Consider the following 12,897-nt stretch of genomic DNA (forward strand, 5'->3'; position numbering starts at 1 on the left):
ATTACGTTAATTGCTCTACGCGATAGGTTTAAATCGGCCCCTGTCATCAATAGAGAATTCCGCACACTCACTGGAAGACGCATTTCAACCTCAACCGTTAAAAACCGACTCTATCAAGCTCGTCTGAAAGCAAGACGGCCTTTTAAGGGTGTCACCCTTTCAACTCACCATAAGCGCCAAAGATTGGCATGGGCTAGGCAGCATCAGGGACGGACTATGCGCCACTGGCGTTACACCATGTTCTCTGATGAGTCAAGGTTTTGCCTACGATTCACAGATGGCAGAAAACGTTGTTGGCGTCGGAGCTGGGAGCGATATGCCAGAGCAGCAATTCTTGACCATGATCGATATGGAGATGGTAGTGTCATGGTTTGGGGTGGGATTACACATGACAGACGATCAGATTTGGTCATCATTAACGGAGCCATGACTGGTCAGCGATACGTTGACCAAATATTGCGTCCTGTTGTGACTCCATTGGCTAGAGTTATCGGCCGAAATTTTGTATTCCAAGATGATAATGCCAGACCACATCGGGCCCGAATTGTCTCCACTTATCTCCGACAAGAAGGTATCCAGACATTGGACTGGCCCTCTAAGTCCCCAGACCTGTCCCCAATTGAACATCTCTGGGACGTTCTTGGTCGAAGGGGGTACTCCAGGGACCCAGGACCCGCCACCCTGGCCCAGCTTGGTGCAGCTCTCCAAGAGGAATGGCGGGCAATACCACGGGCAACCATCCGGAAATTGATTAACAGCATGCCATCAAGGTGCCGTGAATGTGTTGCCCAACATGGTGGACACACCAGATATTGAAATTGACGCCTAAAATTGATTTAGTGGATATTTACAGCAGTTTCAAATTAGCTATTATTGCATTGGTTCTCTTATTTCTTGTCGGTAGTATATGTGCAGAGATTATACATGACTGACATACGGCATTTTTGCATAATTGAAAGAGAAATGTGATTTAGTGTGTTTGTGGAAAAAGAACTTGCTTTGGGGGACTTTTCTTGACAGTATTTGATGAGCAATCAGGTTTAATGGGTTTGGAGGTTTTGATGTGGGTTTGGTTGGAGATATTTTTGGTTTTTTTCGTTATTTGGTCAGAAGATGAGGATTTCAGTGTTCAAGTATTTTAAGTCTGAATCTAACTGATTATAAATATCTTTGAAATGTGAAGGTACTTGAATGAAGGAGTTTTGATATCTTTAGATAGGGATAGGGATGGATAGCGTTACCGTAGTTTCACCCCCTCCCACAGATCCCCATCCCCTCCAAAATGATTAAACAAACTAATACAAAATAATACGTTTGCTCTCATGTGGCATTTGTGCATATGTTGCATGTTAATCATACGAGTTGTGATAAATCATTAACGTTAATATCACATATAAATGCCTCTTGACTAAAAGTATTGGTTTTAAAGTTAATCGAATGAAAATAGTGACATGTATAGTAATTATTGCTTTCTCGTCATTCATCGCTTATACATTCGACATAAAAAAACACTTCTGGCGCAATGGGTGAATTATGCGGGGGAGGTAACTGTGAGCATTCCATGTAGAATATTACCCTCCTGTTCCATCCTGTTCCTGCTGAACCGGAAGCTCTAAGGGGGTATGGAGGCGAAGAACGGTCTCATTTACCATGAGTTGAATAAAAAGTATTTCACGTGAGTAATTGTTCAATATGGGGTTGGAAATGTGAGAGCAACACCCAGTGAAGAAATGGGTGTATACTTTTGATGGTGGCGATATTTTACGTTGGTGGCGATATTTTAAGTACGTTGCCAACCTTTGCTCGCTTCGCTCGCATGTAAGAAGACTGGTCATTTTCTCTATGCTGCGCAACCCATTTGCGCTACAGTTTGCCTGTGGTCTGGTCCAGACTGGATTATTTAAAGACCGTCGCCATAGAGCTGGTATATTGCTGAGTGCGGCGTTAAGAAATAACCAACCAGCCAAGGAAACATACCCACTACGGAAAGACGAATAATTAGAAGTGTTACAATTTATATATGTCAGTGACTATAGGAATGTGCACAGAACATGTCACCCAAACCGACCTATAGGGTCCAGTAGCTGATCCGGGGGTTGGGGTTGGGGGTGGTTGTGGGGGTTGCAAAACACCCCCACACCCCCACACCCCCACACCCCCACACCCCTTGTTTCCAACTGCTGTTATAGTTAAATAATCTATTATTAACAACATGAAGTCATGTTCTGATTCTCAACCAACGCGCATGGGGTCCTTTCACAACCCTGGCTGTCTATGCATTTCAAGGCGAGATTTCAACATCACCACTGCCTTTCCTTTGACGGGTTTACTGATTTGACCCGTGTGGACGAGTCTATCGTTTTCCAGGGGATGAGCTGTTTTGTCACCAGAGACGAGTCCACCAGTTACACCCTAGTGCAGATATGACAGTATTAACGAATATGAATGTAAGGTAGCAAGAAAGGTAGCAAAAGGAAATAGAGTGACTGAATGAGTGAGTGAGTAGGTGGGTTGGTTTGTGGAAGGGAGGGAGAAAGGCAGGTTTTAGCAAGATTCCAGCAATTCATATTCTTCTTGAGGTGGTTAGCTTGGACATGAACCCTCTGTGCTTTAATGCTTGAAATTTATTATTTTTGCCTAATGGTTGAAGCATTCACTGGTCACGCCGAAGACCCGGTTCGATTCCCCACATGGGCGTCTCTGATGTCCCCCGCCATGGTATTGCTGGAATATTGCTAAAAGCGACATAAAACCAAACTCAAGCACTCCCTCACTCACAAATAAGCTTAGACAGAGTTATTTATCATAACTATTTCTTTACTTTGGTCGAAAAACAGGAGAAAAACGTTATTATGAACAAGTTACAACGCGAACAGACCAAATCGTGTCCCCACTCGCCTGTCAGAAAGTTAGCCAATACGTTTGGCAAATGACACTGCCAAAGAAAATTATTAACAGACTTTAATGGAATATATGAAAGGACAATATTGATCACTGCAAACAAAATCATGAAAACACTTACCCGTGTGTTACTACTGTAGTACCGTTATGGACAACGAAACCTTAGATCAGCGGTTATCAAGCAACCAAACGCCCTTCCTAATGTAGTTGTCCCCTACAGTTTATGGAAGCCGATCTAGTTTGGATTTAATTTCCTGGAAGCGAAACTGAAAGTAGGTTTAACACGGGGGGTATCTCAGCCACAATATGAAACAAGACAAGCATAACATCGATATTTGACTTAAATACACCCCTTAGTTCAATCAAAGTAATACTTCGCGTGCTAAGTGTTCCATTCAAAAGCCGGCAGCCAGGACACTGTGTAGCCTTGCTCCAAGGCTGTACTGAATAGTAGTTGTATCCTCAGCGTTTACGAAATTAACGTTGGCCCTTACGCCTGACGCCGACTGGAAACCGCCCGGGCCCACAACTGTGCTTTCTGCAGGTCCTTGTTCTCGACAGATTCCTTTGTCCCCAATAACTAAAAGTATTATATGCATGTTAAAATATTGGGCCTACACTTTCTGATCTGGACCCACGATTTTTTGGTTCTGGATCCTCAGGACCTGCAGTTTTTCAGGATTAATGGATAACACTGTGCGTCTAAGGACGCCAGCCTGTTATTTACATTTTTTCGGAATTTATCATTTAAACTATAATTATTACCTTAAAGATTTATTCTAGTCTATCACAGTAGAACAGCCTCGCAAAAGTTATGTAGACAATGCCAGGTGAGAGTTACCTCCCTTAGTACGACTACCGCTCAGTACTCAAGAAACACCATTCAATGGCTGTAAGATTCAAAACGGGGCTACATATATTTTGTCGCTGTTTATGGTGATATAGGAGGGGATATCCTTCCTTATGACGGACTCACGTAATAATAAATGGCTCACAGCGTAAGCACTTTCCTGGTTTTTCAAACATCACCTGACGTTATTCGGGTTAGTCGAGTTTTCCAGTGTCTCTGCTCACTTTACTAACTTGTCTGAGCAAACTTCTTACTCAACTACCTGTAATGGCTATGGCATTACGCAACAACGGAAATACTTTCTCTGGCAATTGGCAATTCATAGTCTGTGCAGAATCAATCCTTAGAGTGATTTAAGGGTTTTAGAGACCAGGGCCTTCTTTCACACAGCAACGTTTACTAAGGTTCACCGTAACTTTTTTACTTAAACATTACACCAAGTTTACGTTAGTGACTTACGATCACCTTAGTGCTTTGTGAAAGGAGGCCGAAATCTTCACTCGTTTCGGTTAACTTAAGGCGAGGTGTTTCATTTTAATCAATTTCAAAAGATCCCCAAACCCTCAATGAGATAATGTCAAGCACTGACGGATATTTTTAATACTTAATACTGCATTGATTCGGTTGGGAACCGGCTGTTGTATGAATGAGTGAGTTGTTTTACGCCGCTTTTGCATTCAAATCACAGCGGGGAAAACCAGAAATGGACTTCACACGTTGTACCATTGTTGAGGGAATGTTTATGTCACTTTTCTGTTTAATTGTTTGTTTGTTTCCTTTTCCTTTCGATTTTTTGGATATGTTTTCGTATTAGTGATTGATTTTGCACACCAACTAGAAATGTCTAGACTTCATGCGAATGTTATGTGTTCAGGTAGAATATTTCCGTGTGACTACTTTGTCTGTGGGCGTGTTTTTGTTAAACGCCGATAAGCGAGAGTCTATAATTTTATAGAGACAGGACTGCCTCTTTCATCGAATCGTTATTGTTTTTGTTCCTTATGATCGAGATGCCCATGGTACCAGAGTAGGGAACGGGAGCTATGTTTGTAGCCTTGGTATCGATTGCCTTCACCACACATAGCGTCTTCGATAAGCTTCTTCTTCCAGTCTTCCATCTGTAGATCCGGTCCACTCACAAGTTTCATTTCAATCCTCAGTGGCTTATTAAAAATCGCAAATACAGGATACACCTTTCTATTGTATTCGACATCATGTGGTGGCTTGCTGTCAACAATACATCCTGATCCCAACACCTTTCTGTTTTTGGTGTCCAGGAAGGATACCGCCATCTTCTCAGTATCAACAAGAACTCCGTACTTTAATGTCACGGATGTTCCTGCCCTGTTGTCAAAAACGTTAGATGTTGCTATATAATTTAAATTTCCATTAACAGCTATAAAGCTCCTCACATTATTCTTATCACTTGATGTGTAGAGACTGCATGAATTAGACTGACCGCCGATAAAATGAGTGCTATCCATGACATCCTCTCCACACACACCAACCTCCAACACAAGCTGCCGATCACCCAGAGGATTGTCCAATTCCACATCCGTCTCCACCTCCCAGTACACCAGGTTGCTACAGGGCAGTGGGGAGGTGCTGCAGGTGCCACAGTACTTCTTCAACATCTTCCCACTGGTGTCCAGTATCTTCCTTCCTCTCCATTCAGGATGTTTGGTGTTGATGAGATGGCCTTTGACATCAATGTGTGTTCTGTAGAGATTTACTCTGTCGGAATCAAACATCATCTTTGGACCTGTAATAGGATCAGACAAAATACAATGATTATAGACAACAGTTAATGTCTATCATACCTCGCCTATATTATTATGCGGGTTTCATCAGCTTTAGACTGACACATGTTCAGTCCCGGTGGTATGAAAAAAAAAGCACGGGATCACAAGGCCCTATATCCCCACATCATCTGACTCCACCTTCTGTGGTTGTTCTTTAACTTCTTCTCAAGCTGACTTTGGTCCACATACGTGCGACCCGTGAAAGTCCCAGGGAAGAATAGTCCTTCAGCAGCCTATGCTTGCCACAAAGGGCGACTAATTGCCGTAAGAGGCGTCAAACGGGATCAGGTGGTCAGGCTCGCTGATTTGGTTGACACATGTCATCGGTTCCCAGTTGCGCAGATCGATGCTCATGTTGTTGATCACTGGATTCTTTTGGACCAGACTCGATTATTTACAGACCGCAGCCATACAGCTGGAATATTGCCGAGTGCGGCGTAGTACTGAACTCATTTACCCACATACGTGCACGTTGTGTAAGTTCAGTATTCGACATTTACAATAAATGAAATATTTCACTACCAACCCCATGTTACCTCGTGACCTAGATTAAGCATACTGGAAGCAGTCTGGGGTTTTTCAACACTTAAGTATTTAAACTATGATTGTTCTTTACTTTATAAATGGGTTATCATACATTGTAAAAGATATTTACGAGTACACACATTTCTGTGCGGATGTAACAACTCATAGTGTCTGGCATTATCGTAATGGTTGTTTTTTATCTACAACATTCTATGACCATACGTTCCTATCTACTTCCTTCATTTAAACAAAATTGGCGGATTTCCTTCGCTTTGTAAATTATAGCTAGTTATACATAACATGTTAACACAACATGTTACACTTCCTAGTTTAGCTGTACTTGATTGTACTTAAACAGGATTGTCTTCGCGCTGTGTATGATAGCTAGTTATACATAACATGTTAAGAGACCATTAACGTTGCTTAGTTGTACGGTAATATATTTAAACAGTAGAGGAAGTTATACTTACATACAAGAACATGTCGCGCTCGGTTCACTGTCCCAAGAACATGCAGCCAAGTATCTTTGTCGTTGCCTGGAAGACGTTTGTAACTTAAGCGTTACGTTACGTAAAAATACCATAAAAAGTACACTGTGGAGAATGCACTTTGTTATTTGCCGGTCAATGTGTGTAAAGCAACAACGCACGTATAAATGCCTTGTAAACTCGTGAATGAGTAACACTATTTATAGGAAGTCTCCGAAAAATATTAGAAATATATATAAATATGGACAGATAAGTGAGGAAGTATGTTTACCCCGCTTTTAACAATATTCAAACAATGCGGGGGACACCAAAAATGGACTTCTCACATTGTACCAGTGTAGAACTAACTACCCGACCGCCGCCTCCTCAATCACTCCTTGGAAAAATGAAGGTGTTTGTAATCAAGGAAAGGCATCTATAAGTTTTATATTACTGATGACTACTTTTGATAACTAATATTGTAATGGTATTGCTCAGGGTGAGGCTTGTCTGTCACTGTACTGCATGCATAACGTTTACAACACTTGGATCTCACTGCCTGTAAGGATGGTAAACTGCTTGTCGAATATAGTTCATACTTAAGATGGAGGCAGTTACCCTCACTCCACTGTACCCCACTTAAGTTTCTCGGTTAGAATTATTCCTCACTAACCCATGGTTTCCGACCAAGGAGAGTAGGTGGTCTAACTCCCTAATTTGGTTGATATCATCGTAAAGTGACCCTATCGGTCATGATGCCAGTCACTGTATTCACTGTTTACAGTTAGATGTAATATAGACACAGAATTGCCGAGTGCGACGTATAACAACAAACCTACGTTATTATATGAGTAATGACGAGGAGGCATACTCATTTCGTGGGTTACCCTTAGTGTACATAACAGTAAATTAACAAATGTTAAAGCTACCACATGAACAACTCCACAACGAGAGGTTCTTAAGAGAAGCAAATAATGACTACAGCATCATCTATCACTGAATCCTCTTCTGAAGAAACTCACCCATGGGGTCTAACTGTATCACGATCCCCTGGAGTCTCGATACATCCTCCTGCAAAGTCTTCAGCTCCTGTTCATTCCTAGAGGCTTTCTTTTCCAGTGTACTAATGAGCTGGACGGTATAAATACACAGAGTACTTTTAAGATCTGAATATATTCTTTACTGTGGCCCCCGGTACTTGTTATGATGGAGACAATACGTTTAGTGACTTCACTTTTGAAATAATACATCACTTGAGATAAATAAAATGCATTAAATGCATCACTTATACTTCCGGGTCTTCAGACCTTCTGTCATATTTAAAAACATTGTTACAAAAAATATATTTACCGTCTGAGAGGCTCTGTTCTGTTTCTGAAGTTCATCAATATCTGCTTCCAATTTCATCTGAAGGCCTGTAAAAGCATCCACGGCAGATATAGCCAAAAACACGCCCTGTACAATGCTGGTAAGGATATAGACATGTTGTCGTTATTCCAAAACAGGCTTCATATTGGTGGAACAGAAGTCCCCAACTCGGGCATGTAGTGCAGAATTATTTTTTGAATAACGTATACCGTAGTTAGATACAAACACTGTAGTGGCAAAGTTGAAGGGACTTGCCATCCTGGTTCCCGGGCCTCTATATTAATGAGATGCCCGAAACCCAGGATGGGGACTTTGAAGTAACCGATGGTCGACAGAACCGACGAATAATGAAAGCATACAAACAGGAAAGATTTTTTTCTTCCAGACAAGAGAATGTCTATATCCTTCACTAAATATATACTCCCTTCTGTCTGACAAACAAACTGCCAAGAAAAAAACATGCACAACAGTATCACTATAAGTTTCAAACAATAGAAAGTATAAATGATTAGACGGTCATATGGCATCTTTGGTCATAACATATTACATGAAAAGAATGTAAAAAAATCCCAACAGTTACCTGTTTTTAGAGATGCTTCCATAGGTGATTCTGTCGGGGTAACTGAAGTCATGAAACCACCAAAGGATGATACGAAGGATTTCAAATCCGGAAAACCTTGCTTTGAGAAGACGACACATGGTTCGTTTGTGTGAACAGTCGGAACGTCAGCCTCTTTACAAGACTCAAAGGCCCGAGTGATGGAACTCTTCACTTTGTGGAGGTGGGAAGGTGAGGCATAGAGGAATGTCTTGTTGATGTAGTCAAATATTGTCCGGCAACATGTCTCTGATGACTCCAGGACAGAGAGTCGACTGTCATTGATTTTCCTCATGGCCTCTAAAGTCTGATCTAGCTCCACAAGGACCTCCTTTTCACGCTGATCTATCACATCTCTCAGCTCAGAAAAAGTGTGCTGAACTGCATCCCGGAGGGAAACGGCCTTCTCTTCAATACATGTCGCTTGTACTAGAACCGTTTCTTTTGCTGAAATGATCTTTTTCTTCCTCTCTGAAACAGATTTCAGGTAAGCACTCAAGACGTCATGTTCACGACTCAAGAACAAATCAGCTCTGTCTGTACCGTGCCTGGCGTGATCTTCGTAACAACATTCAAAACAGATGAAACAGTCACAATCCTTATCATAGACGTCCAAACGTTGTCCGTGTTTCTGACAGATGGACTGGGATTTTCTTGATGTACATGGAAGATCAGAAATCCACTTCATTGTGTGATTCCTAGTTGCTTTCACCTCTGAGTGGGATATATGGCAATGCTCACAGAAATAGTCTTCACAATCCTGACACCAATACATTGCCTGGTTCCCATCCATCTTGTTGGTACATTGGAAGTCTGACGGTCGGTGCTTCATTGTCTGGTTGAGGACGTCACCAAGAACAACATTGTCTTCGGGGAAACTCCCGACATTTTTATCATGACTCTTCAAGCAGACAGAGCAGTCCAGAGTTGTTACTTCCTGTGCCTTGAGACAGTCCTCACATACAGGATGTAGACAGGGAAGCAGATGCGGCTGTGGCCCTCTGTAGCTGAAGGAGGTGCTGCACACCACACACTTGGGAAACTCAGGGTCTGAATCCATCCTGTAACAAACACACCCATGATCACTCACTGACATTACAACTTGGAAATTTTATTTCATACATTGACAAACTGTTTCAGATTAGAAAAATATTTCAACGGATCATGTGAGTTGACGGGACTTTATGCCTCTTTGAGCAATATCTAATATATTTCCGTGGTAAAAATGGGATTCACATTGCTGGAATCGCGTCTGGTGTCCTCGCCCTGAAATTGCTGGGTATCAAATAAAGCAGTTTACTTTGGCGAGTTAATTCTAAACTGTGGACCACTTTGAACACTTGGAAAATAATGCTCTCAGAGTGTCTTTTGGAACAGTGATTCAGCAAAAACAATGGCACAGTATCGACCACGTTTCTATACATGGAATACACACACTCAACACATGCTAATTCTGTAAAACATCCTCTGATTGGACTGTCAATATGTGTGCCTCAGTCTGTCACATTTCGAAAACAGTAAACTTAAAATGGCAAGGGTGAAACTAAATCTGTTTGTCCCGCGTGAGTGAGTTTAGTTTTACGCTACTTTCAGCAATATCCTAGCAATATCAGAACATCAGAAATGGCTTCACACTTTGCACCTGGCTGGCATCGAGAACGTTTTGTTGTTTTTTTTCAGTGTGACGAGTGAGCATTTTAATCACTGGGCTACCCAACAGCCTTTGATCGGGAGAAGATGCATTGTTAAATGTATAGAACATAAAATGCCATAAATGTAATCTGATTATTTGAAATCTCCTGTGAACAATTCTTTCAGATGAGCGATCATTTACCAAAATATGTTCTAAGTCAGCGGCAAAGGATAATCAAATATGTAGATATAGATAAAGTTGATGTCAGCACTTGACGTCAGGGAGTGAGCGTTACGTTTCTGTTATCAATATTCCATCAATATCACGTCGGGGGACACAAGAAATTGGCTTCACAGTTTGAACACATGTTTGGAATGGACATCGGCTCTTCCGTGTGACGAACGAATGCTTTGTCCACCTGGCTACCCAACACCCGAGTAGTTGCAGGTCTAACCAACAGGAGACACGAACTCTTTGGATCATCGTTTCATAGAAACAACTGTCTTCTGAAAGTAGGAATTGTGTAAACGTTTTGTTAAAGTGTACATTTATCGTTGTTATGGAAACGGTTTGGGGGATTTTATTTCCAAAAATCCTTCCAAAATGTTGTCAGTGTGGTATGGTCATTTCACGGATTATAGTTACCATGCCTGCATGATTATTTTCCAGACCTTCTCTGTTTCGGACCTATTTTTGGAAACACACCCGTTTTCATGTGTCTGACTATAGTGATATATTGGTGAGATCTACATCACTTCGGGCGTTTCAGCTTGACCACCTGATCCCCTTAGCTGGTCTCTCCTTACGACACACATGAGTTTCTGAAGACCAATTCTAACCCTGATCTTCAGGCAACCATAAAGACTACACACCGTGAAATAAATGGAATACTGTTTAATCCAAACCCCCTCACTCTCTCACGCACTCAAACGATCCATTATGATATGCACTGATGTGTGATATACATATTTACCTATTGAAACCATTTTTTCCTAGTTTTAAATAAAGTCATGTGTAATGTATTGTCTGTATTTGTCGCTCGTCATGCTGAAGATCCGGGTTCGATTCACCACATGGGTACAGTGTGTCAAGCCCACTTGTGGTGCATCTCCCCGTGATATTGCTGGGATATAGCTTAAAAATGACGTTAAACTATACTCACTCACTCACTCACTCACGTTTACCTGTATTATTGTGCACACACTAGAAAATGTGTAATATATGAAACAATGAAACCGTATTGTGCCTTGATGATTCATATTCTAGTCACTGTATTCAAATTAAATTATATATCAGGCTATCCTCGGAATGATACTGGATGAATGACAAGGAGATTGTGTTCGAGTCAGATATTCATGATACCATGAACTGTTGCAAGGTATCTCAGGGTGATAGCATTGTAAAACGGACACAAGTCCGGACTGGTCCACGTCGCATTTAACGCAGGCGACTCTAACCCCATTTCAGATACACTGCATACCTGCTAACTGGCTCAATGGCGGTGCATCGATCTCAATGTCGAGCCGCGACTCTTTCCGGTTTGAAATTATTAAGTACACAAAACAACATGCACTTGAACACATACAACATCCTGACAACAAAGACAGTTATAATACCACGGAATGTAACAGGTATATAACAGTTCTAAGCGTATAGTTGGTTCCTGGAATCGAAAGTGAAAATAGGAATGGTTGTTTCACAGAGAAAGGTGGTAAAGATAATGAAGATGTTCACACACATTTTATCTAACTGCAAACTGAACATCATATTCGTATGATGCACACACACTGACATATGAATGTTATTGTTCCCTATTACCTGAATAGCAGGTCAGGTGAGATCTACCCACTCATCGGCATAACTGATAGGTCGACTGCGATGATAACTGTGCGCGAGACAATAGAGTAGTCTCCCTTGAATAGTGACACGTGAATCAGGAGTTAGTGGACGAAGTGCTGTAAAATATCAATGTGACAACGAGTAGGACAACACCCTCCCGTGAGGCGAGTATGTACCTTTAGCAACATTCCAGCAATATCAAGGCGAGGATATAGGAAATGGGCTTCGCACATCATATGGGGGATCGAAACCGGGTTTTCTGTGTTACGAGGGAACAAACGCCTACCTCACCGCCCCCTATTAACCAAGCGTTAACAAGTGGCTCCTTACTTCAGCTGTAACACAGCCAGGTCTTCAACAATTAGCCTCACATGCTGTACCAGGGTAGACGTATTTATTTAGTGTAACGAACGAATACAGATTGTTATTTATTATTATTTGGTTTTCTTAATATTAACAGTTTTAGTCAATAGCAGGACATGATTGTTTGTCAACCCGTTTCATTATTCACAGCAATTAACTCAAGTATGTTTCGTTGAACATAATCGAAATCAGAACAAATGTTAACCGACTCCAAACAAAATTCGCGTGCCTTATATAAAAAAGCCCGAAAGTAACATACGAATATAAAACATGTAATGTAAACAGACAAAAAGGAATGCGCATTCAGTCTATAAGCGATCTAATTGTGGACAATAGGAATAGAATATCATTCTGAGATGTGACATTCTGTGCCACCTCTGCATAATTCATAACCACATCATCCTTGCTGACTGAAGGATGTCCATTCACTTTCAAATACACTGCAATTGTGTTGCTATTGACACCAGCGGAGTAGAGGCATATAGACCAACTGTCCTCTGTCTGTCTGTCTGTGTGTCTGCTTGTGTTCTGTGTGTGTGTTACGTGACGTG

At 41.5% G+C, this 12,897-nt stretch overlaps 1 protein-coding gene across 1 annotated transcript; it reads right to left on the reverse strand.

The window, feature by feature from the left end:
- Positions 1-2,796: 2,796 nt before the first annotated feature.
- On the reverse strand, positions 2,797-12,064 carry LOC137297658 (uncharacterized). Its single transcript, XM_067829562.1, has 6 exons — positions 11,963-12,064; positions 8,494-9,572; positions 7,896-7,960; positions 7,568-7,676; positions 6,549-6,614; positions 2,797-5,513 (listed from the first exon to the last, which is right to left on the reverse strand). Exons 2-6 carry the CDS (start codon positions 9,569-9,571, stop codon positions 4,735-4,737), a joined length of 2,097 nt encoding a protein of 698 aa, XP_067685663.1. The 5' UTR covers position 9,572; positions 11,963-12,064; the 3' UTR covers positions 2,797-4,734.
- Between the last annotated feature and the right edge of the window lie 833 nt (positions 12,065-12,897).

Source organism: Haliotis asinina, chromosome 10 (assembly GCF_037392515.1).
Source record: "Haliotis asinina isolate JCU_RB_2024 chromosome 10, JCU_Hal_asi_v2, whole genome shotgun sequence".
NCBI classification, from domain to species: Eukaryota; Metazoa; Mollusca; class Gastropoda; order Lepetellida; family Haliotidae; genus Haliotis; species Haliotis asinina.

What these genes read in the sequence shown, in the direction of transcription:
- LOC137297658 (XM_067829562.1), bottom strand. Translation starts at nt 9,571, where the DNA reads ATGGATTCAGACCCTGAGTTTCCCAAGTGTGTGGTGTGCAGCACCTCC. An exon ending in AGAACAGAGCCTCTCAGACG is followed by an intron (nt 7,677 to 7,895) that starts GTAAATATATTT and finishes TATACCGTCCAG; the next exon opens with CTCATTAGTACACTGGAAAA. An exon ending in GATACAGTTAGACCCCATGG is followed by an intron (nt 6,615 to 7,567) that starts GTGAGTTTCTTC and finishes AACGTCTTCCAG; the next exon opens with GCAACGACAAAGATACTTGG.